At 44.1% G+C, this 23,693-nt stretch overlaps 1 protein-coding gene and 1 non-coding gene across 4 annotated transcripts; both read right to left on the reverse strand.

Moving 5' to 3' along the window:
- Positions 1-3,382: 3,382 nt before the first annotated feature.
- On the reverse strand, positions 3,383-23,646 carry LOC128067350 (serpin B8). Of its 3 annotated transcripts, XM_052660351.1 has the most exons (7): positions 23,514-23,646; positions 14,843-15,020; positions 12,395-12,532; positions 10,050-10,167; positions 9,317-9,459; positions 7,588-7,740; positions 3,391-4,172 (listed from the first exon to the last, which is right to left on the reverse strand). In XM_052660351.1, the coding sequence occupies exons 2-7, from the start codon at positions 15,008-15,010 to the stop codon at positions 3,768-3,770; spliced, it is 1,125 nt and encodes a 374-aa protein (XP_052516311.1). In that variant the 5' UTR covers positions 15,011-15,020; positions 23,514-23,646; the 3' UTR covers positions 3,391-3,767. The 3 variants fall into 3 exon arrangements, with proteins under 3 accessions (XP_052516313.1, XP_052516312.1, XP_052516311.1); XM_052660353.1 differs by lacking the exon at positions 12,395-12,532 and having other exon boundaries at positions 3,383-4,172; XM_052660352.1 differs by lacking the exon at positions 23,514-23,646 and having other exon boundaries at positions 3,390-4,172.
- TRNAK-UUU (transfer RNA lysine (anticodon UUU)) lies at positions 20,518-20,590 on the reverse strand. The gene has a single exon. It is a non-coding gene; the product is annotated as a tRNA-Lys (tRNA).
- Positions 23,647-23,693: the final 47 nt, after the last annotated feature.

A 23,693-nucleotide genomic window follows, 5' to 3' on the forward strand; every position in this document is an offset into this window, starting at 1 on the left:
ACATGATATCTTTGCTCTGGACCATTTTATGCTGATGGCTGTGATTAATTCATTTTCCCTAATATATGGTGTTCTGCAAAAAATCGTAGAAGCTTGTACATTGTGTTCTGTATCAAAGGTGCTGACAATGTGGCTGGTGCCCAGAGCTGAAGAAGGTCATAACCCTGATCGTTTGTATGAATACAACATAATCTATTCATTTTAATAATTCAGTATTTTTCCTAGGGTTGTTTTTCTAACTTTTTATTTCTTTCTTTTTTTTTTTGGCCATGCTGCATAGCATGTGGGACCTTATTTCCCTGACCAGGGACCAAAACCGCCCCTGCACTGAAAGCACAGTCTTAACCACTGGACCACCAGGGAAGTCCTCCTAGGTTTCTTGAGCTTTCTTTAACAGTTTTTCCTTAGCTGCTTGCAATAGTGTTGCCATGAGCATTATTTTACATGTCTCTGGAACATATAGCTTCTCTAGGGTTTCCAACTAGAAGTGGAATAACTGGTAACAGTGCATACAAATACATACATCAATAAACTTTTGTTTCGGGCTTCCCTAGTGGACCAGTGGCTAAGGTTCCATTCTCCCAGTACAGGGGTCCCGGTTTGATCTCTGGTCGGGGAACTGGATGTTACATGCAGCAACTGAAAGATCCCATGTGCTGCACCTGAGACCTGGTGCAGTCAAATAAATAAAAAATAAACAAACTGATTTTCTTTTGTTAATCTTTTTGTTAACGAGTCTCAGCTGGAAACCTAAAACAGTGGATAGAAGATTCCCTTCCTTACAACAGCATCAGATGGATGGGGGACCACCATTGCTGGCTTTGAAAATGGAAGAAGCCACAGGAAAGGCTCTCAGCTGACAGGCAAAGAGGAAACAGGGACCTCATTCCTACAAGCACATGGAGCTCAATGCTGCCAGTAACCTGAAAGTCCCCGGAAATGAATTCTCCCTCAGACCCTGCCGAGGAGGCAGCCTGGCTGACAACCTGACTTTGACCCTGTAAGACCTAAGACAGGGCAGACAAGTCTCTGACCTACAATGTTATGAGACAGAGATCTCTTACTCAGTGTTAGTCCATCAGTCTGTCTGACTCTTTGTGACCCCGTGGACTGTAGCCCACCAGGCTCCTCTGTCCATGGGAGTCTCTAGGCAAGAATACTGGAATGGGTTGCCATGCCCTCTTCCAGGGTATCTTCCCAACCAAGGGATCAAAGCTGGGTCTCTTGCTTTGCAGGTGGATTCTTTACCCCTGTACCATGTGGGAAACCCTTACCCATGCCACTGAGACTGTAGCAATCTGTCAACAATAAAAACCACCACATTTGATGAGCCTAGTTTATGATAGTTTTGATGATTCAAATGCTTTTAAACAGCCTGATCAACATTATTTCAAATTAATCATTTTTCTAGTTTTGTCAATCTTTAATTGGCAGGAGGAGGCCATGAACTAAGAAGCATCACTGTTCAATTAAAGGCAAAATAGGTTGGGCGGAAAGGAGACACCTGATCAGTCTCCCAAGCAGTTATTATAGTAACTGTCTCTAGTTCATCTCTGTGGTTCATCTCTGTGGTTTCCAGACACTTTGCCCCTGTTGTTTGTTCTGTAATGGACAGCTGTGGAGCAAAATTTGGCCAGGCCATACTGGGGTTAAAGGGTGGAACTCTGCTTCAAGTTCTGTGGGGAAAGAGAAGGAAGATGACACACAGAGAAACAATAAAACCCGAGATGAAGAAAGAACCTAAGACACTTGGGTCTATGTTTCTGATTATTCCTCACACTTTTCCAAACTTGATATCAGATAATAAACTGCTTTTCACTAAGACAGAAATGTGTTTCAGTCATTTGCCAATGAAAAGAACCAGTCTTGAATGCTATATTCATTTTCAAATGATAAATGTAATGACTTATTAGTAAAACACCACACATTCACTGTCTCAAAGCTCTGCGGGTCAGAAATTCAGTGCAGGTCTCTGGGCTAAAACCAAGGTCCCAGCAGAGGCACACCCCTGTCTCAGGGCTCCGGGCCAGAAAGCATGTCCCTGCCTTCCAGCTTCTCCATCCACACTTGGCTGGTCCCGTTTCCTCCATCCTCAAAAGTCAGCAACGTTGACTCTCTCTCTGCTTTCCTCCGTGGTCACATCTCCCTCTGACCTCTAATGTCTGTTTTAATTTGTTTTCTTTTATGAATGACACTGAGCATCTTTTCATGTGTTTACTGACCTTTTCTATTTTCTCTTTTGTGAGTTCTCCGTTTCAAGCCTTTGTCAACTTTTCTATTGGGTCGTTTGCTGCTTTTCTTCCCATTTCTTTCATGGAACTATTTCACACTTTGGAGATTTATCCTCTAGCAGTTAAATCTATTAAACTATCATCTCCTGTTTTGTGCTTGTATTTGGTAATTTTAAACTTAATCTATATTTTAATGTAGTTGATTTTGTCCATTGTTTGTCTTACTTTTCTATATATTGATGAAGAAATTCTTCTTTTTCCCTAAAGTCAAAGGATATTCTGCTATATTTTATTGTAAAGCATATAAATTTTTCTTTTCTCACTAAATATTTACTCTGTCAATAATTGTTTTCTCTTTTTTTCCCCAATTAATTAATTAATTTAGTTTTGGGGCTGCTCTCTCTAGTTGTGTGACTCACTGTGGGTTTAGTTGCCATAGAGCATGTCCCTGACCAGGGATCGAACCTGCATCCTCTGCATTTGAAGGCAGATTATTAACTACAGGACCACCAGGGAAGTCTCATTTTTCTCTTTTAAATAAGGAAGTTTGCACAGAACATTATACTGGGCTGTCATTTTCTTACTGGCCTCTAATACCAGTCCTTTTCTATTTCACATTTTCATACATGCATTAAGTATGCTTCTGGGCTCTTTATTCTATACCATTAGTTGGTATGTCTATCCCTGAATAGATACCACAGTATATTACCAGTATATTTATAATAAGCTTTACTGTTTAATAGAACCAGAGCTCTTCAACTTGATCTTTTTCTTTAGTGTGTTACATCTTTTTGACCTTTTGCTTACTCATATACCTTTTAAAATAAACTTGTCAAGTTCCACAGAAACATGGCTGGAATTTGGATTAGAATTACATCTATAGGACAAGTAGAGGAGAACTGACAATTTTTTTAACTCAAGGTCATTCTTGATATGGAATATGTCCATTTATTTTGGTCATCTTTAATGGGTATCAATAGCACTTTATAATTTTTAGTGTCTAACAGTCTTACTTAGCTTTTGTTAATCATTATTTCTGAGAACATTATATTTTTAGTGCAAAAGTAATTACATTTTCTAACTGTTGTTTCTTAGGTACATAAAAATGCAATTAACTTGTCCAATAATGATATCATATGCTACTCTAAAAGTATATAAGTGTCAGTCACAGTAGTGTCTGATTCTTTGCGACCCCAGAGACTGTAACCCACCAGGCTCCTCTGTCCATGGAATTGTCCAGGCAAGAATACTGGAGTGGATTCCCATTCCTTTCTCCAGGGGATCTTTCCCATCCAGGGATCAAACCTGGGTCTCCTGCATTGTAGGTGGATTCTTTACCATCAGAGCCACCAGAGAAGCCCCCACGCTCTTTATCAACCCATTAAATCCTCTCAACAACTCTATGAGGGGGCGATCTGTTACCCATAATCGCATTTTATTTCAGCAGTCAAACCACTGCATCAGTCTGGCCACTGGAATTTGGAGTAAGGCAGAGTGTGTAGAAGCGAGAAGACAGAAGTACAGCAATTGCACCTCCTACGGAGAAGAGAACCTGCCACAGAACAAAATGCTGTTGGTTTCCCGGTGCCTGATGAAGAAGAGGAAAGGGTGGTCTGCACAAAATTTCAGTTCCATTCTGCAGCACCGGGAGTTCCTGACCACGGCAGTGGCCCCGGCTGCCTCTGTGCCCTCCTCGTTGACCTCCACGAAGCACTTGTGTGCAACCTTGGACATGGGCACGTTCTTCTTAGCTGACATTCCAGAAAAGTCTGCCTTGGCTTCCTCGAAAGCATCAGTCATTCCTAAACTTCGAAGAAAAGCTTCCAAGTCATAACTCGCCTCCAGCTTTAATCTGGGAAGAAAAACTTGAACTTTCTCCTCAGTCAGATTTTCTGGGCTCGTCCAGGTTCTGAACTTCTCATATGTAAATTCTTTTTCCACCTGAAATAATGAAGAGTTAAGTCTTAAAAGCTAGACAATAATAGCCTGGTACCCACCCACCTATTGGAGAAGGAAATGGCAACCCACTCCAGTGTTCTTGCCTGGAGAATCCCAGGGACGGGGGAGCCTGGTGGGCTGCCATCCATGCGGTCGCACAGAGTCGGACACAACTGAAGTGACTTAGCAGCAGCAGCAGCAGCAGCACCCACCTATTGGCTCATTAGCCCCTCCCCTCATGACCTGTGACTTGATACTGAGTTCTGTTCCAGGATAATCTACAGGATATTTCCTCTTATAAACACACCAAGATTTTCCCTCTATTTCTTTCATTTTCCCTGTTTTATGGATACAAGAGAGCAACAGCTAGGAAACACCTGAGACAAAGATGGGGTTTTATTTTGAACTATCTGGACCAAATTAATGTCAAGTTGTTTTTTTAGTTTAGGAAATTCTCATAACCAATTTATTGTATTTATGTAGATGATACCACTTTAATGACAAGAAAGTGAAGAGGAACTAAAGAGCCTCTTGATGAAGGTGAAAAAGGAGAGTGAAAAAGCGGGCTTAAAACTCAGCATTCAAAAACTAAGATCATGGCATCCAGTCTTATCATTTCATGGCAAATAGATGGGGAAACAGTGTCAGATTTCATTTTTCTGGGCTCCAAAATCAATGTGGACAGTGACTACAATCATGGAATTAAGACGCCTGCTCCTTGGAAGAAGAGCTATGACCAACCTAGACAGTGTTTTAAAAAGCAGAGACATCACTTTGCCAGCAAACTACGTATAATCAAAGCTATGGCTTTTCCAGTAGTCATGTATGGATGTGTGAGTTGGACCATTAAGAAGGCTGAGTGCCAAAGAACTGACACTTTTGAACTGTGGTGTTGGAGAAGACTCTTAAGAGTCCCTTGGACTGCAAGGAGATCAAACCAGTCAATCCTAGAGGAAATTAACCCTGAATATTCATTGGCAGGACTGATGCTGAAGTGGAAGCTCCAATACTTTGGCCACCTGATTGGAAGAGCTGATTCATTGCAAAGACCCTAATGCAGGGAAAAATTGAGGGCAAGAGGATAAGAGGGCTACAGAGGATGAGATGGTTGGATGGCATCACTAACTCAATGGACATGAGTTTTAGCAAACTCAGGGAGATAATGAAGGGCAGGGAAGCCTGGCATGCTGCAGTTCATGGGGCTGCAAGAGTTATACAACACAGCAACTGAACAACATCAAATGCAATATAGTACCATGAGTTTGAGAAACTGTTGACCAAAGAGAAAAAAGCATGACTCAGAACTTGGCTGAATGAAAAAGGGAGAACTCCGTGATTCTAGGGGAGGAGGGCAGGATGGGAAATTCCACAGGACTGTTGCTTCTGGCATCCTTGCTTGCCCTCTGCCTATTCTGGGGGTAGCTTCAAACCCTCCCAGATCCAGCCTTCATTCTTGTTTATTAACAAGGAAAATATACAGAGGAGCATCTTCCCCCCACCAGCAGAAGTCCAAGTGAGAGCTCCTCTCCAGTGGCAGATGTTTGGATGTCAGTTCTGTTCCTAGACTCTCCTAATTTTCTTTTTTTGGGGGGGTGGGGAGCTTTTGAAAAAATTGAAATATATGTGATATAAAACATTGTGTAAATTTGACATGTACATGTTAGTGTCATACGTTTATATATTGAAATATAATTGCCATTATAGCAATGATTAATACCTCATATTATATAAATATCATTTATTTTTTATTAGTTTATTTTTAACTAGAGGATAATTGCCTTATAATGTAGCACTGGTTTCTGCCATTCATCAACATGAATCAGCCATATGTATGTGTGTATATATATATATATGTCCCTCCCTATTGAACCTCCCTCCCACCTCCCACGCTGTCCCAACCCTGTAGGGTGTCACAGAGCACCAATTCGAGCTCCCTGCATCATAGAGCAAATTCCCAGTGGCTACCTACTTTACCGCTTTACCTGTGGAAATGTGCATGTTTCCATGCTACTCTCTCAGTTCATCCCACCCTCTCCTACCCCCGCTGTGTCCACAGGTCTCCTCTCTATGTCTGCGTCTCATTTTCTTAAAGTTGCCATGACAGATCTCTTCCTTGCCTTATGCCAGGAGATTCCTGATTCAATAGAGAAGCCAAGGAAATCAGGCAGGCCCTATCCTCACAGGGGTAGGGAGGCGTGCACTGGTATGCTGGAGCTAGCTTGCATCTTCTGCAAAAGTCAACTGTTAAACCCTTGGGAGCCTAAACTTGGCCATGATGCAGGTATTTACACCACAGAAATCAGCAAACATTATAAATGAGGGCTTCCCCGACACCTCAGGAGCCAGATAACCAGCATGCTGTCACTCCTGCACCTCCCACCTTATAAATTTACTTTCCCCCAACCTGAACCCTCTTTTCCTGTCATAGGAAAATGTCCTTTTCCTCCTGTCTAAGAAAAATTCCTCACCTCTACTTTAGACTCTTGCTCCTCAAAATTGGGTTTATGACCAACAGCATCTGTAGCACTTGGAATCTTGTCAGATGTGCAAAATCTCAGGCCATAATCCCCCTAAATCAGAATCTGCATTTTAACAGGATCCCATTAGATTAACATGCACATTAATGTTTGAGGAACACTGCTCAGAGCCATCTTTATCTTTTTCCTATTTTTTTGTTTAATAACTACTGGGCTCTCAACTAGCCCTTCCCTTCAGAATAAATAATAAAGTTTTTATTTTTGGAACTCTCTTCTTCTAGGCTTCATCAGAATTTGTTTATTCCAGCAATTCCACTCCTAGTTGTACACTCAACGGAAATGCACACACATGTTCACCAAAAGTCATGCAGTGGTGTTCATTTAGCACTCCTTAGAATAACCCTCTGGAGAAAGAAATGGCAACTCACTCCAGTATTCTTGCCTGGAGAATTTCACAGACAGAGGAGCCAGGCAGGCTACAGTCCATCGAAGAGTTGAACACAACTGAGCGACTATCACTCACTTACTCACTTAGCACAGCCCTAAACTGGAAATGCCTCAAATGCAATCCAGTGGATACACTTTTAAAAATGAGCTCAGATTACTTAGGATTGCCACAGGGAAGGACAGGGGAAGAGATAGTTAGCGAGATTGGGGTAGACATGTAAACACTGCTAACATTTAAAACAGATAGCCAGCAAGGACCTAATGTAGAGCACAGGGAATTCTGCACAATGGTACGTGGCAGCTGGATGGGAGGGGAGGTTGGGGGAGAATGGATGCATGCATATATATACATATATGGCTGAGTCCCTTCACTGTTCACCTGAAATTATTAAAGCATTGTTAATCAGCTATATCCCAATACAGAATAAAAAGTTTTTAAAAAAACACACGCAGGCTGGATCCATAGACACTCAGACTCAGCATCAAGGGCTTACCACAGCAAGATCCGTGTTCTCATCAGGCAGAAGGATGAGCATGCTCAGCTCGGCCCCCACGTAGGGCAGCTCCAGAACCTGGGCAGGCACCTCCTCCACGCGCCCCAATTTAAACTTGGCTTGCTTGAACATCATCTGTACTGTCTTCTTCTCCTGATAAAAATAGGAAACTAAAATCAAATCACTGAAATATGAGCACAGGGTACTAAGAACTGGTATATCTAATTCACAGAACCCTTGTGGTCATTCAGTCACTAAGTCATGTCTGACTCTTTACAACCCCATGGACTGTAGCCCACCAGGCTCCTCTGTCCATGGGATTCTCCAGGCAAGAATACTAGAGTGGGTTGCCATTTCCTTCTCCAAGAGATATTCCTGACCCAGAGGTCAGTCCCATGTCTCCTGCATTGCAGGTGGATTTTTTACCAGGGAAGCCCACGGAACATAACATATAGGTACATATAATTCTTATTTCTGTACATTTACGCTGATTGATGCAAAATCTTCATTAGTACATAGTAGTGTTGAGTAATAACATTCCATTGTCCCAGCACATCAAGTACTACCATGTGGGAGAGAAAAAATTGATGAATAGAGACATAAAACTCTCTATATTATTCTCAGAAGAAATTGTGCTTTTCTCTCTTTTTAAAAGATAAATAGAGTAGCACTCACAGGGACCTTTTAATTAAAAAATTATTTCTTGAAGTTAAGAGGAAAATGAACTAATATTCAAGTCTTTGCACTGGAAGATTTATTTAGAAAAGGTATATAGGCCAGAGGGAGTTACACTTTTACTCTGAAAAGTTGCTCAATTATATAATTGGTGCTATGGCCTTGCTTTTCTTGGAGAAAAAACCTTGATGAGATGTCCAGAGTCCACCATTTTTAAAGACTGCAACAAATGTTTTCTGGGCATGTAAATTTTTGTGCAATATGCTATTATCAAGTGGATAGAGGTCAAATTCCAAGCTGAGAGTTATTGACCTCAGCCATTATCATATTCAAAACTGAATGGAGAAAAGTTTTTTAAAGTTAGGCATAGAAGTCTAAAAATCAAACACATAGCATTATGACTATTGTTAATCATGGATTAATAATAATATAATTAATATAACAATAATATAATAATATGGAATGCTGGATATTTGCTAAGAAGGTAGATTTCAGGTGCTGTCATCAAGAAAATACGTGGCAACTATGTGAGCAAAAGATATTTTAATTAGCTTCACTGCAGTAATCATTTCACTGTGTATCGCAAATCCTCATCTTGTACATCTTAAGTATGTAAAATTTTTTATTTTTAAAAAAAGATCCAAAAATAAGCAAAAACAAAGCTGTCTTGAACATTTGCTAACACTTTTTTTTCTTGTATTCCGAATTGTACAGCATGAATTCTAAGGCAATAGTCATAGTTGTCGTTGACAAGTGCAAGAAAAAGTCTAAATACACTAAGTGATAGGATAATACAAAAGTAACTCCAAGGCTTAGAAGAAATTTTCTTTCAATCCAAATAACATAAGCAGAGACAGATCAATTTGACCAAGGAAAAAGATCAATATAACAATTATTTTGGTATTTCTCTTTCCCATTCCAATAAGAAATATACAGGGGACATGAAATTCATTCAGAAATAAATTAAGAATCAAGAAGGGGTAAAATAAATTATTTTTTCCATTCCTTCACAATCTTCAGAAAGTAGCAATATGTCTGCAAAATGTTTTCCTACCTGGTTAGTCTTAAAGGGCATTCCCCTTGTGTGCTTTCTGTTAAATTGCTCATTCCACTTGCCTTTGAAATAGATGGCATTCACCAGGACCAGCTTAGTCAGAGGACCGACTGTCCCAGCCCCTAGTATCTCTGATATCTTACCTGTAAAGAATATGAGAGAAAGTTACTGCTATTGGGGGAGAATAAACATTTCTTTTACAAAAGTTCTCTCTCTCGATATTGAAAAAAGGCTGGAATTCTGCCGTTCTGGCTGCCTGAGGACTCAGGGGGATGGTGTTTCATGTGGGGCACACATGCAGTGTAGTATCTGTCTTTAAACAACAATCTTGAAGCAGAGACTAACACTAGGTTTAAGCATTTTTCAGAAATCACCACTTCATAAGCCCAAGAAAAATACCAGATTGGCCCTGGGGCTTCCCTGATGGCTCAGACAATAAAGAATCTGCCCACACTGCAGGAGATCCAGGTTCAATCCCTGGGTTGGAAGATTCCCCAGGAGAAGGGAATGGCTACTCACTCCAGTATGCTTGCCTGGAGAATCCCATGGACAGAGAAGCCTGGAAGGCTCCAGTCCATTTCAGAATGGCATTACCTGCTTCAAAACCCAGCAAACATACATATAGGCTACTGGAAACAGCGTCAGAGTGGTCACAACCGAGGAGGTCACATCTGGGCAGTCTTGGCTCTGTCTCCCTGATAACACCACCTTTCCCGAAATGAAAACCGCTCACCTTCCGTCTTCTCCATCACCCAGTCATTTATGTGTTTCCTGCATTCTTCAGTGTCTTCAGCAAAGGACAACTCCTCCAGGTCAGCCTGATAGAACTTCTGGCAGGATTCTTTAAAAGCCTACAAATGCAGAATACCAAGTGTGGCCATATTCTACTTGGCAAAATTCCCCTAAAAGTGTGAAAACATTTTTTTTTCTTAACATGTTTCTGGCATAAATGCTTATACAGGGCACCCTGTACTTTAAAACTCATTTTTGTAATTAATCAAAATGTACAGACCACTGGCACTGTGCCAGGTGCGGGACACTAGGGTAAAGACAAGACTTTGGACCTGAGATGGCTCACAGTCTGCGGAGAGAGAAATATATATATACAGAGAGCTACAAGATGTTTTGAGAATATGGACAGTGGCAGCTATGCACAAAACAGCCTACGAACTTTCCTGTCAAACACTTCAACTCCATGTTGACCTTCTATTTGATTTTTATCTCCTCCACTACGTGGTCTAACCATGTTTTACTCATTTCTGTATGACCAGAACAGACCAGAGTGTCCAAAACATCCTTATGGAATGATTGGAAGGCTTGAACTAGACTATCAAAAAATCTTCCAGGTCTTCCAGGAGTGGAATCATTGTGTGTGTGTGTGTGTGTGTGTGTGTGTGTGTGTGTGTGTGTGTGTAGGGAATTAGGGAAAAAATGAGCAAGGGATAAGCCATGAAATGTAAATTGGGGTCAAATCAGGAAGGGCATTACATGCAACACGTTAAAATCCACAGGTAACTCACCTCATGAAAACTTGTTTTCTGATATAATGTGCCTGGCAATTGGCTCCCACCCTCCGCCCATCTCCTGTCCTCAAACATTCTAGTTTCTATGGAGGAAAGAAGATGCAGAGAGAAGAAGAACCCAAGCGACCATGAAAAGTGGAGAATGATCCTCTGTGTCCTCAGTATTCCCCAATTACAATATTCAAAAATCTGGCTGATATTCAAAAATGAACATCCATTAACCAGGAGATTCCAGGAATCACAAGTATTTATCCTAGAAAATCTAACTAGCTGAAGGACTCAGAATCATCTCCAAGGATACTGAACCCCAGAGCAGGCAGTCCGCACTGGGTAGCACCCAACAGCAGCCAGGACAAGGTTATATTTGAGTCTTACATAATAATCCTTGGAACTGCCAACTGCTAAGATGGCCAGACTTACCCTGATCATTTCATTAATCAATAACATCCTTCTGTTTATTGTAGAGCACAATTTTTTGGATCTCACTTATTGAATAATGGCAGACTCTTACTGGACTAGGGACCTTTGGAATTATACACTGCAGTAAATAGGAAATACTCAGATTCAAAATCTTATTTTTTAGGAACAGATTTTAATTTTAGAAAGACTATTCTATCATTTACCAACAAAGGTCCATCTAGTCAAAGCCATGGTTTTTCCAGTAGTCATGTACGGATGTGAGAGTTGGACTATAAAGAAAGCTGAGTACTGAAGAATTGATGCTTTTGAACTGTGGTGTTGGAGAAGACTCTCGAGAGTCCCTTGGACTGCAAGGAGACCCAACCAGTCCATTCTAAAGGAGATCAGTCCTGAATATTCATTGGAAGGACTGATGCTAAAGTTGAAACTCCAATACTTTGGCCACCTGATGCGAAAAACTGACTCATTGGAAAAGACCCTGATTCTGGGAAAGATTGAAAGTGGAAGGAGAAGGGGACGACAGAGGATGAGATGGTAGGATAGCATCACTGACTCAATGGACATGAGTTTGAGTAAACTCAGGGAGTTGGTAACGGACAGGGAGACCTGGTGTGCTGCAGTCCATGGCGTCGCAAAGCGTCGGCCACAACCGAGCAACTGAACTGAATTGATTCTATCGGTGGTGTGCAAGGACCAGGTTGGACTTAAGAGAGATCAGATAGAAAACAATTAAAATAACAGTGTAGAAGGTGTGAGAACCTGGACACAGGCAATGACGATGGTGATTCAGAAGAGGGGACAAATTTAAGAGACTTTGCATGGTCAGCTCCACAGAAAGTGCCCAGTAAAGATGAGACAAGGGTTAGGGGTTGTGGTCATTGAGATGGGGGTGGGGGAAAGGCAGGTGTGGGTGCAGGAAGATGGACAAATTGAAATTGACATCTGGGAGTATGATACATCAGAAACAGTCATTTTTTAAAGGACACAGTTCAGAAGTAATCATAAAATTCTCAAATGCAGAAGTATAATTCTAAGCACATTTTTAAGGCAGCACAACTACACTTTATTTCTGCTCTTCCATAATTTCTGTTTTACTTTCAGTGTCTTTTTTCATCAATATGGGAGCACTACTTACTGGCAGGAAATCACATGTCTTTTCCCCAAACAGCCTGTTGGCAGTTCTGAGCAGGCACTGCGGGCCGGACATGCTGACTTCCCTGAGGAGTGACTGAAAACCTCGGTGGACATCTCCACCTTCATTCAGACAAAGTGCCTGGTGATAGAAGACAAGAACACTGACTTTTAACATGCCATTTTCTCCCTCGAAGAGCTCTTCCCAAACAAATTTCTGCGCTGAAAATAACAAAGGATCCTATTTTAAACCATCCTAAATGGTTTGACCATCTAGCACAGAGTTTCTCAACCTGGAAATATAGACTTTTGGGGCCACAAACCTGGGGGCTCAGTGGTAAAGAATACGCCTGCCAATGCAGAAGACCTAGGAGAGGTGGGTTTGATCCCCGGATTGGGAAGATCCCCTGGAGCAGGAAATGGCAGCCCACTCCAGTATTGTTGCCCGGGAAATCCCATGGACAGAAATCCCAAGGTGGGCTACAGTCCATGGGGTCTCAAGAGTTGGACCCAACTTGGCAACTAAACCACCACCACCACTTTGCTGTGAGGCTGTCTGGCACACAGTAGAATACATAGCTGCATTTCTGGGCTATGTCCACTAGATGTCAGCAGCACCTCTCAGGGATGACAACCAACAAGGTCCAGACCTTGTCAACTGTCCCGGGGATGCCGAATCACCCCCAAGTGGACAGCCCTACTCTAGCAGGTTTATCTATGCCAGGAAGGCAGCGCCCAGGAGGGAGACTGAATAGAACAAACAGGGATTTTGAATAACCTCTAGGACACAAAATGACTGCAGATGGTGACTGCAGCCATGAAATTAAAAGACGCTTACTCCTTGGAAGAAAAGTTATGACCAACCTAGATAGCATATTCAAAAGTAGATACATTACTTTGCTGACTAAGGTCTGTCTAGTCAAGGCTATGGTTTTTCCAGTGGTCATGTATGGATGTGAGAGTTGGACTGTGAAGAAAGCTGAGCGCCGAAGAATTGATGTTTTTGAACTGTGGTGTTGGAGAAGACTCTTGAGAGTCCCTTGGACTGCAAGGAGATCCAACCAGTCCATTCTGAAGGAGATCAGCCCTGGGATTTCTTTGGAAGGAATGATGCTAAAGCTGAAACTCCAGTACATTGGCCATGTCATGCGAAGAGTTGACTCATTGGAAAAGACTCTGATGCTGGGAGGGATTGGGAGCAGGAGGAGAAGGGGACGACAGAGGATGAGATGGCTGTATGGATGAGTCTGAGTAAACTCCAGGAGTTGGTGATGGACACGGAGGCCTGGCGTGCTTTGATTCATGGGGTCGCAAGGAGTCGGACACAACTGAGCGACTGAACTGAACTGAACTGAACTGAACTAGGATACAAGTATGAGCAGAAATAGACATGGGAATGTTTCATTGAGAATTCCACAGAAGTCCTCCAGTCTAGATGGGATTTAAATGTCAAATCAAAGTGAGAATTAAGGCTGTTCTCTTATCTCCCAACAACACCAGCCCAAAGCCCCGCTCCTCCAGGGAGCTGAAAGAAACAGCCACCAGGGACTCAGCTGTGGCTGGGGACTGATTCTGAGTAGGGTCGGTGCACCCTGATATGGAAATATGATGCATATATGACAGTTTTCTGGGACACTTTCACCAGGGAGTCTACCTCCCTAAAGCAACAGCCACTGCCTCCATGGTGCATGCGTGTGTTCTCAGTCACTTCAGTCGTCTCCGACTCTGTGTGACCCCGTGGACTCTAGCCCACCAGGCTCCCTTGTACATGGGATTCCCAAGGCAAGAATATTGGAGTGGGTTGCCATTTCCTTCTCCAGGGGATCTTCCTGACCCAGGGATTGAACCCAGTCTCCTATATCTCCTGCCTTGGCAGGCTGATTCTTTACCCACTGAGCCACCTGGAAAGCCCACTTCATTGATAGCTAAGATCATATATAAAGCATATCAGGTCAATCAGATTACATATTGATTGACTGATTACATATACATATATATATGGCTGAGCTCTCTCTATATATTATATATATAATAATCTAATATATAGATAGATTATATCTTAAAAATTCCAGAAGTCCCCATTTGTGCCACACTTTTTCCACTTATGTATAACCTTATACTAGAAACAACACATTAAACAAAAAGTTCATTTACACAGTTGCATTTCCATTTGAAATATAACATTAGCAAAAGTTTAAAATTGAACGAAATTGAAATTCTTGGCTTTTTTGTGGAACAGAATTGTAGTTTCCCTTGCTCATCAAAGATGCAGCAAAGAGCACTCAGCGTCTCCCATGAACACTGGCAGGAGATGTCTCTCACACAGTTCTTTCCACTTTCAGGTCTGCATTCTTTCCATCAGTCCAGTGCCCCTCCCAGCCTCACTGGGGTCCATCAGCGGGTGTGAGGCAGGAACAGAGCAGCCCTGTGAAAGCAGAGGAAGCCCACATACCTGGGACATCTGGGCCGCCGTGTTCCCCTTGGCCCCCATTAAGACCATGGTCAGGACGGAGGAGAGGCTCAGCGGAGAGAAGAACACGTTTCGCGAGTGGTCCTCTTCACCCAACATTTTTAGTAAGTTGATGGCAAAAGTGCCATTTGCTTTGCAGAGAGCATCCATCAGTGGAGGTCTGTATCAAAAGCCAAACACAGGCACGTCAGCCACGCCCTCCACTAGTCACCTGCTCATCCGTGCCCCATCTGTGGACGCTGGGTGTGGTCAGCAAAGTAGCTGCACCCTCAAACATGCGCTTCGAATCTCAGAAACCTGTGCTTGAGTCTGAATTAAGGATCTTACGATGGAGAGCGTCACCTGGATCACCGGGTGAGCTCAGTGTAGTCACAGGCTTCTTATAAGAGGACCGCAAGGGACTTCCCTGGTGGTCCAGTGGTTAAGCTCTGTGCCCCCAATGCAGGGGGTTCAGGTTCAATCCCAGGTCAGAGAACAAGATCCCATGTGCCCAAACTGTGATTTATTCACAGCCAAATAAATCAATATTTAAAAAAAAGAAGCAGGCAGGTCAGAGGCAGAAAAGGAGATATGAGGATAGAAGCAAAGATCAGGATGACTTGGGGTGAGAAACCAAAGAATGCAGGCAGCCTCTAGGAGCTGCAAAATGCAAGGAACTGGACTCTGCCCTAGAGCCTCCAGAGGAAAATAGTAGCTCTGCCAACCTCTTATAGAACTTTGACCTCCAGAAGTGTAAGATAAACCCCCTATTGCTGATCGTCTCCCTCAGTTTTGTGTCTCTGGCATAATCTTTAAGTAACGTTCTATGAGTTATTAACAATTTTGTATAAATAAAAATGTCATACATCTTCTTACATAGTTGCATATATAGTTCAGTTCAGTTGCTCAGTCTTGTCCAATTCTTTGAGACCCCATGGACTGCAGCACACCAGGCTTCCCTGTCCATCACCAATCCCCGGACTTTATTCAAACTCATGTTCATAGAGTAGGTGATGCCATCCAACCATCTCATCCTCTGTCGGCCCCTTCTCCTCCTTCCTTCAATCTTTCCCAGCATCAGGGTCTTTTCCAACGAGTCAGTTCTTTGCATCAGGTGGCCAGAGTATTGGAGTTTCAGCTTCAGCATCAGTCCTTCCAATGAATATTCAGGACTGATTTCCCTTAGGATGGACTGGTTGGATCTCCTTGCAGTCCAAGGGACTCTCAAGAGTCTTCTCCAACACCACAGTTCAAAAGCATCAATTCTCTTTATAGTCCAACTCTCACATCCATACACGACTACTGGAAAAACCATGGCTTTGACTAGATGGCCCTTTGTTGGCAAAGTAATCTCTGCTTTTTAATATGCTGTCTAGGTTGGTCATAGCTTTTCTTCCAAGGAGCAAGCATCTTTTGATTTCATGGCTGCAGTCACCATCTATAGTGATTTTGGAGCTCCCAAAAATGAAGTCTGCCACTGTTTCCATTGTTTCCCATCTATTTTCCATTACGTGATGGGACCAGATGCCATGATCTTAGCTTTCTGAATGTTGAGTTTTAAGCCAGCTTTTTCACTCTCCTCTTTCACTTTCATCAAGAGGCTGTTTAGTTCTTCTTTGCTTTCTGACATAAGGGTGGTGTCATCTGCGTATCTGAGGTCATTGATATTTCTCCCTCTGAGGTCACTGATATTCCTGACCTGCATAAAAATTTCTAAAGAGGCAGGTCAGGTGGTCTGGTATTCCCATCTCTTTAAGAATTTTTCAGAGTTTGTTGTGGTCTGCACAGTCAAAGGCTTTGGCATAGTTGCATATATAATATCTCTACAATTGTAGTATTCTGTTCCTTTTTATTCATCATTAGAGCACTTTTTCCATCATTAAAACTATTTGTAAACATGTTTTTTCTCTGCCCCCAACCCCCAAACTCTGTTGTTATTGTTGTTTCTCTGTTGGTTTTAACCACAGGCACAGAGGATTGAGTTAATCATCTTGCTCAGTTCATGGGCTTTGAAAAGCCCTCCTCCCCTCCATCCTAATTCCACTCCCATATTATGTCACAGGAAAACAGCCAGAAACAGACTTTCCTGGTGGTCCAGTGGTTAAGACTCCATCTTCCAATACAAGGGGTGTGCGTTTGGTCCCTGGTCTCAGATCTAAGGTCCATATGCTACGGGGTGCAGTCAAAATTTTTAGAAAAAGAAAACAGCTGGATGGATTTCAACAGATTTGTGGGGTTGGTTTGGGACAGCCTGCCCAAAATGCAAGTTCCTAGAAAAACACAAAAAGGACTTTAAATCTGAGGGACTAAAAAAAAAAAAAAAAAATGTATATATATATATATATATATATATATATATATATACACATCATTTTCCACTGATGTTGTTGAAATTGGACTGAGAGCTGTGAAATGGGCCCCCCTGGGAATGCAGATGGGATACGAAGCCCAGATATCAAGTCATCAGGTGGACAGATTGAATCAGGCACTCATTATAGATCCAGCCTTGACCTCCCCCCAGCTTAACTAAACTGCAGACAAGTTTCTTCCTGCCTCTGATCCCTGACCTCCCTTTCCTTAAAGAACTTACTTTAGGCAATTGGTCATCGTAAGTTTTTTCTCTGCTTCTTGGCAGCTAAACATTTTGGAAAGGCTCTTTCTTATTTTACAACCCCAGACACTCTCTCTCAAGCCCCTAGAAGCCAGCCCTTTAAAATATAATCATCAAGGAAGATGGTCTCCATGGGACAGGGCAAGAAAAATGTCAGCAGGCACCTTTCTGCCAGTTGTGATAAGTTTTTGCAGCTATTATAATTTTAGAAAAAAATTATAAAATGTGCATTTATTTCTATTAAACCTTCTCGAAACCTGGACTCCTAGTCAGTAAATTAATAAAACTCATCAACTCATCTCAGTTTCCCTGAGTCTCTTTGCTCTTACAGTTGAGAGCACTTTGAAAAATAAAAGGACAAATAATTACCCATAATCCCATGATCCTATAAGCTCATCTTTTCTATTATGTGATCTTTTTAAAAAAAGTATGTGTATCTTTTTAACTCAAAAATTTTAAGGTGATGCAAGAACAATATGTTCCAGTTTGAAAAACTAGCAAACAAGCAAAACCAAAAGTACTGGAAGCTCTACCTAGAAATAAGGGTCATCACACGTTTGTTCATTTTTATAAGCATCTTTCAGTCTCCTGGTGGACTGACCGGGCTTCCTAAAGCCGTCTTGAAAGTGAATCTCATTAAGCTTTGGAGAGGGTCAGACAGAAGGGGAAAGTGAAGGGGGTGGGGGGAAGGGTAACATTTCAACCAGAGCCTCCTCACTGTTGAATGGTTCCTTTGAAGCTTCTAAGAAATTTTTTCAAGAGAAGATGTCTTTGGCTTAAAAGAAACAAAAGCATGGTTGGGGGGAAAAAAAAAAGTATGACCTTCACCCGGTAAGTATAAAACTGTCCCATCCAGTACAGATTCCTTAAAGTTTGGCGGGAAAAAAGTATTAAGACGTCATCCAAGAAAATACAACAGTGCTCTATAATTAATACACTTAATAGAGGGACAAAATGTTGTTTTATTCTGCCCTCACTTCAGTAAGTCTCTCCAGACTCTTCAGCTGCTAGGTTCCAACACGAGGGCTGCCGGAGTTGGAAGGCTGATGTACCTGCAATGGGCAAGTCTCAACACAGAGCAGGACCCAGCCTGCCTCCTCGTCACTTCTGGTCAGAAAATAAAAACCTAGGAGTCAGGAAACTTATTCACTCAGTCATGTCAGACTCTTTGTGACCCCATGGACTGTACCCACCAAGCTCCTCTGTCCATGGAATTCTCCAGACAAGAATACTGGAGAGGGTAGCCATTCCCTTCTCCAGGAGATTTTTCCAACCTAGGGATCGAACCAGGGTCTCCCGCATTGCAGGTGGATTCTTTGCCGGCTGACCCACCAGGGAAGCCAAGAGGGATACTGAAACTTGATAGCACTGCACCTATCAGAAAATGGCACCAAAGAGATTCAAAGAAGGAGAGAGTTGGGTACGAGATGAAAGACAGGAATAAATTTGGATTGGATTTTACAGAAGCATAGAAGCTTTGGACTGTGGACTGAAACAGAAAAATGCACAGCATGACATTAAGTTGTGGTTAAGTTTTACTCAGGATCTCACTGAGGACTATAGTAAAGGAGATAAGTTCTCTGACATAGCTCCGAGGGGGCAGGCAGAAAAGCACGATTTGGGCTACAGAATGCCTATGGTCAGCCATTCAGCTCAGTAAAAGGTCACTGCTAGTCACGAGGACCAGAGGGCACAGCTAGTGTTTTTAGTGCCTTGTGATGTAGGGGAAGATGTAAGAATCTCGGCTTATTAATTTTTTTTCCAGTGAAATCTCTAAGGAGCCTGTTTTCCCGAAGTACAGAGTGGCTTATCCTGTTTTTCATTCTGAGTTTTGTTCAGGGTACACTGGCAGCCAGTGACTGCAGCAGCTAGACACCTGATCCTCGTAGAACTGGATGGTGAGCAACATTCTTTCTGTCATAGGAGCCAGGGTGAGGCTGGCATAAGCTTATGCTGGTGAGTGAGTCTGCACACGTGTCTGTGTGTGTCTGTGAGTATGTAGTTGTCCAATCTGCATAGGCAAAGGAATGAACTGGAATATCACATTAATTTCCTCTTTACATTTCAACTGCTCTTAATTGTAAATGTCTATTTCGGGTTTCTTCTACATTTCCCCTTTCTTCCTCTCATCTCCTCATATCCATTCCTTTTCAACATCAGGGTGCTAGTCAGCGGCTGAGTATTTTCCATCATCATGTCCCCCAAACACTGAAACACCCTTGCACACACTCACATACAAGTGCACCTCTCAGATGTGTCCCAGCTCACACCAGCGAAAAGATTTTACTTCTAGCCAATAAAATGGATTGGCATTAAACTTGTTTTCCTTTTACAGGTGAACAATGTCAGGACAATTAAATACTGTCCTCAGGTCTCAGAAGAAACTAGAAGATTCAGCCATAAAAGCAAGCCTTCTGCTTCCAAGGAGATGTCTCTCAATATCCATGAGGGGCTGGTTCCACAAGCCCCGTGGATACGAAAATCCAAAGACACTTAAGTCTCTTCTATGAAATGGGGTAGTATTTGCATATAAACTACACACATTCTCTTGTCTACTTTCAATAATCTCTAGATTATTTATAATCCCTCACACAATGTAAAATGCTATGTAAATAGTTGCCAGAGGGTGCAACTTCAAGTTTTGCTTTTGGGAACTTCCTGGATTTTTTTTTTTTTTTCAAATATTTGTAATCTCTTGCGGGTTCTATGGAAGCAGAACCTCTGATACAGTAGAGGACTGACTCTATTCAGCATCATTTCCTCCTGGGGCAGAACGCCTGTCACCCCCCTGCTCCACCCCCCACCTCCAACCCATGAAGTGAAGAAAGCTGCTCAGTCGTGTCCGACTCCTTTGGAGCCCATGGACTAAACAGTCCCTGGAATTCTCCAGGCCAGAATACTGGAGTGGGTAGCCTTTCCCTTCTCCAGGGGATCTTCCTCACCCAGGGATTGAACCTGGGTCTCTGGCATTGCAGACAGATTATTTACCATATGAGCCACCAGGGAAGCCCAAAATTCTGGAGTCAGAGGCACTACCATTGCGCCACAAGGTCACAAAAAACAGAGACGCCCAAACAGGGTCATGAACCCTGGCCCCTCAGATTAAAAGTCTGATGCTCTACCGACTGAGCTATCCAGGCATACATACATCCAACCCATACATACATACAAAAGTGAATTTTTCCAAAAAGCATTTATGTCGAACTTTCCTTATAAGATTTTGGAGGATTAAAAAAAGAACAAAACAAAGGCCATAATTCCTGACTATGAAGAGGAAAAGTTAAAATTTTATGTAACTTCCTGCTCCTTCTGCCTCTGTAACTCAGCTTGCTCCTTGCAAAGTCTGGATCACGCAGGTCACGCAGTCTCAGAAAGTGGGGACTTAAAATACTAAGAACTGGAGCTTATCTCAGTCATCCTCCTCCTGCTCTTTTCAGCTGTCCGGCCTCTGCAAACTTGCTTCATCCTGCCTGTCCCTGTAAAGGTCAGGCATTCCCCTCCCTATCTTGACTGCTCTCCCCACTCACACGTAACCCCATACCAGCCCGTTAACAGCTAGTGTTGCCCACTATAGTCTGTCTATAAAAACTCTGTAATCCCTTGTTTGGGGCTCAGAGCTTGGAGTGTCCTCAGTCCTCTGGGTCCACCGGCGTAAAAAGCCTGAGTTCTCCAACTCTCTCAGTGAGGTGCTTGGTTTCTCGAGTACTGGTTTCTGCAACAACTGGGAGCTCCCACCCTTGGGGAGATACACATGCGTAAATGCCTGGTTTCAAGCTGGCCTTGTACTCTGTACCAGGATAAACAACAAAGTGCTAAGGAAGCTAACAGTAAAGCAGAAAGAAATCTCTTCAGAAGCCCAGGAGAAGGGGAGCAATAAGCTAGTCCTTAAAGACTGGCAGGAGCTCGGGAAGGCAGTGAGTGTCAGGGCCAGCCGGTGCACAGAATGCACAGGAAGCGCGTGGTCTGTGTGGGGCCCAGGGAGCAGGTGACTGCAGCTTCCTACCAGAGGCACAGTGCCCAAGACAGGAAGGGGATGCCCCACACACCAGGTTGAGAGTTTGGGACTTGAGCTATGATCTAGGAAGCCAGGCACTGTTTTCAAACAAAGGCTTTATATGAGTTTTAGAAAAAGATTGTGGCTCATGGTTTGGTGTAGAAAAAAAAAAACAAAACTGGGGACCCCTGCTACTGACTAGAGACTACCCAACACAGAGGAAACATCTGCACTAGACAGTGAGTGAAAGATGGAACTGCCAGGCTGGGGGGCTGATCACCTGAGGATAAGGAGGAGGACAGAGTCCCAGGCAGAGGCTCTTAGCTAATCCATCCAAAGGGTGGGACACCAACCACAGGAAGTCATACAAGTCAGCTTGGAATGGGGAAGGTGCTACATTCCATCTGAGATGAGTGGAACATTCCATTTCAAGGGCTCCAGTAACAAAGACAGCTGGAGGGTGTTTATCAACAAAGGGAGGGGACTTAAGAGGAGAGGAGGCTCTAGAGCAAGAGATTGACAGCCCTTAGTCTGCATCCACATTGCAGGAACCTCTAGGTAAATGGATGGAATTAGAATCTACAGGTGGAAGCCTAAGAGAAAAAAAAAAAAAGAAAAAAATCCACTTTGTTATGGGTAATTTCCAATTTTCGCAGATAGTGAGAGGAAAAGCCAAGAGACTGGGACCCAGCAATCCTGATGTCCTGGGAGAACTGGACATAAGTGAGGGACCAGGGAAGTGGGGAGGATGGAGGAGAGGAAGGTAGTACCCCAGGCTGGACCGGGGAGCGGTGGGGGGGGTGGCAGTTCAGACCTCAAATCCCTCAGCAGAGTTAGTGGGAGCAGGAACCAGGGAGCTGGGGGTATGGGGGGAGTGTGCAATCCACACTGTGACTGCTGAGGATGGGGAGACGGGGAGGAAGCTGTTTGTTTCACGTGAGAGAGAGGGCTTCCCTGGTAGCTCAGCTGGTAAAGAATCCGCCTGCAATATGGGAGGCCAGGGTCGGCAAGATCCCCTGGAGGGAGGGCATGGCAAGCCCACCAGCATTCCTGCCTGGAGAATCCCATGGACAGAGGAGCCTGGCGGGGAAGACCCCATGGGGTGGCAAGGAGTCGCACAGGACTGAGCGACTAAGCGCAGCAGAACACAGAGAAAGGAGCCCATGAATAAGAACAGATGAACAGATGCTAAAGGAAGAAAAAAAAAAGAGGAAGAAATACAGAAATAAAGGGAGGGACACAGGGGAGGAGGAACACAGAGAAGAATGTGGAGGAGGGGAGGGGAGCGGGGCTGGTTACACCCAATAAGCTGGGGGCCCGGCACCTCCCTGAGCTCACCGGAGGTTTCACTCACCAGAAGTTTTCCAGGCGAGGCTGCGGTGGGCGCCACAGACCTCCCGCTGCGCCCCGCCCCACCCCTCGTCCCCCGCCTACTCCCCCTCCCCCAGCCCCAGCCCCCTCCCTTCTCCCCCTCCTCCCCCACCTCGTTAGAAGTATCACAGACTTTAGAACAATTGATAATAATCGTGGTCTATTAACCGTTTTTGCCCCAGGAAAACAAAACTATTCATGGAAATTCAATATAGTAATTAAAGAGCTTACAGGCTTCCCTCCCCCCTCTCACCCTTCACCCCTCCTCCCCCGGCAGGGCTCCTGCCAGTCCTCCAGAAACCGCAGCCGCGGCGGGGCTCCCGGCCGCACCCTCCCTGCCGGCAAATCGCAGCGCAGTGGAGGCCCAGGTCGCCCCCACTGCGGGGACCACCCTGTGATCCAGGGCGGTCTGCCCTCCGGACCTCGGGCCTCCGAGTCCCGTCCTTGGAGAGTCACCCTTGAGGCCCCAAGGAAGCGTGCCGGGATCCCGCGGGTGCGGCGGGGACCGGGGCGACCCCAGCGCCGCGGCTCTCCTGCCCGGATACCCTCGCAGGCCTTCCCCGGGTCCTCTCCACCTCCCTGTTCTGACCCGCGCTGCCTCCGGCCTCCCGCCGTCCCTACAACTCTCCGCTGCAGCTCCAGGCTAGAGGCAGCCGCCAGGGGATCCGGAGGGCTCGGGAGCCCCCGAGACCGGGTACCTGGGAGATTCCTGCTGCTGCGGCGGCGGCTCTTCCAGCTCGGTGGATGCTTCACGCCCGCTTTCAGTTCGGGCCAGGCTTCCGGCTGTGACTCAACTCCGGGAGATGGCCCGGCCTGTGCAGCGGCTGGATCGTGGGCGGAGGCTGAGCCTCGCGTCTATCTCCCTTCCCCGGGCCCGA

This window comes from Budorcas taxicolor, chromosome 22, assembly GCF_023091745.1.
Source record: "Budorcas taxicolor isolate Tak-1 chromosome 22, Takin1.1, whole genome shotgun sequence".
NCBI lineage: Eukaryota > Metazoa > Chordata > Mammalia > Artiodactyla > Bovidae > Budorcas > Budorcas taxicolor.

Excerpts from the sequence above, each read along its gene's own strand:
- LOC128067350 (XM_052660352.1), bottom strand. The coding sequence starts at position 15,010 with ATGGATGCTCTCTGCAAAGCAAATGGCACTTTTGCCATCAACTTACTA. Across the intron at positions 10,168-12,394 it reads AGACATGTGATTTCCTGCCA|GCTTTTAAAGAATCCTGCCA; the intron begins GTAAGTAGTGCT and ends CTGCATTTGTAG. Across the intron at positions 7,741-9,316 it reads TGCCCTTTAAGACTAACCAG|GAGAAGAAGACAGTACAGAT; the intron begins GTAGGAAAACAT and ends TATTTTTATCAG.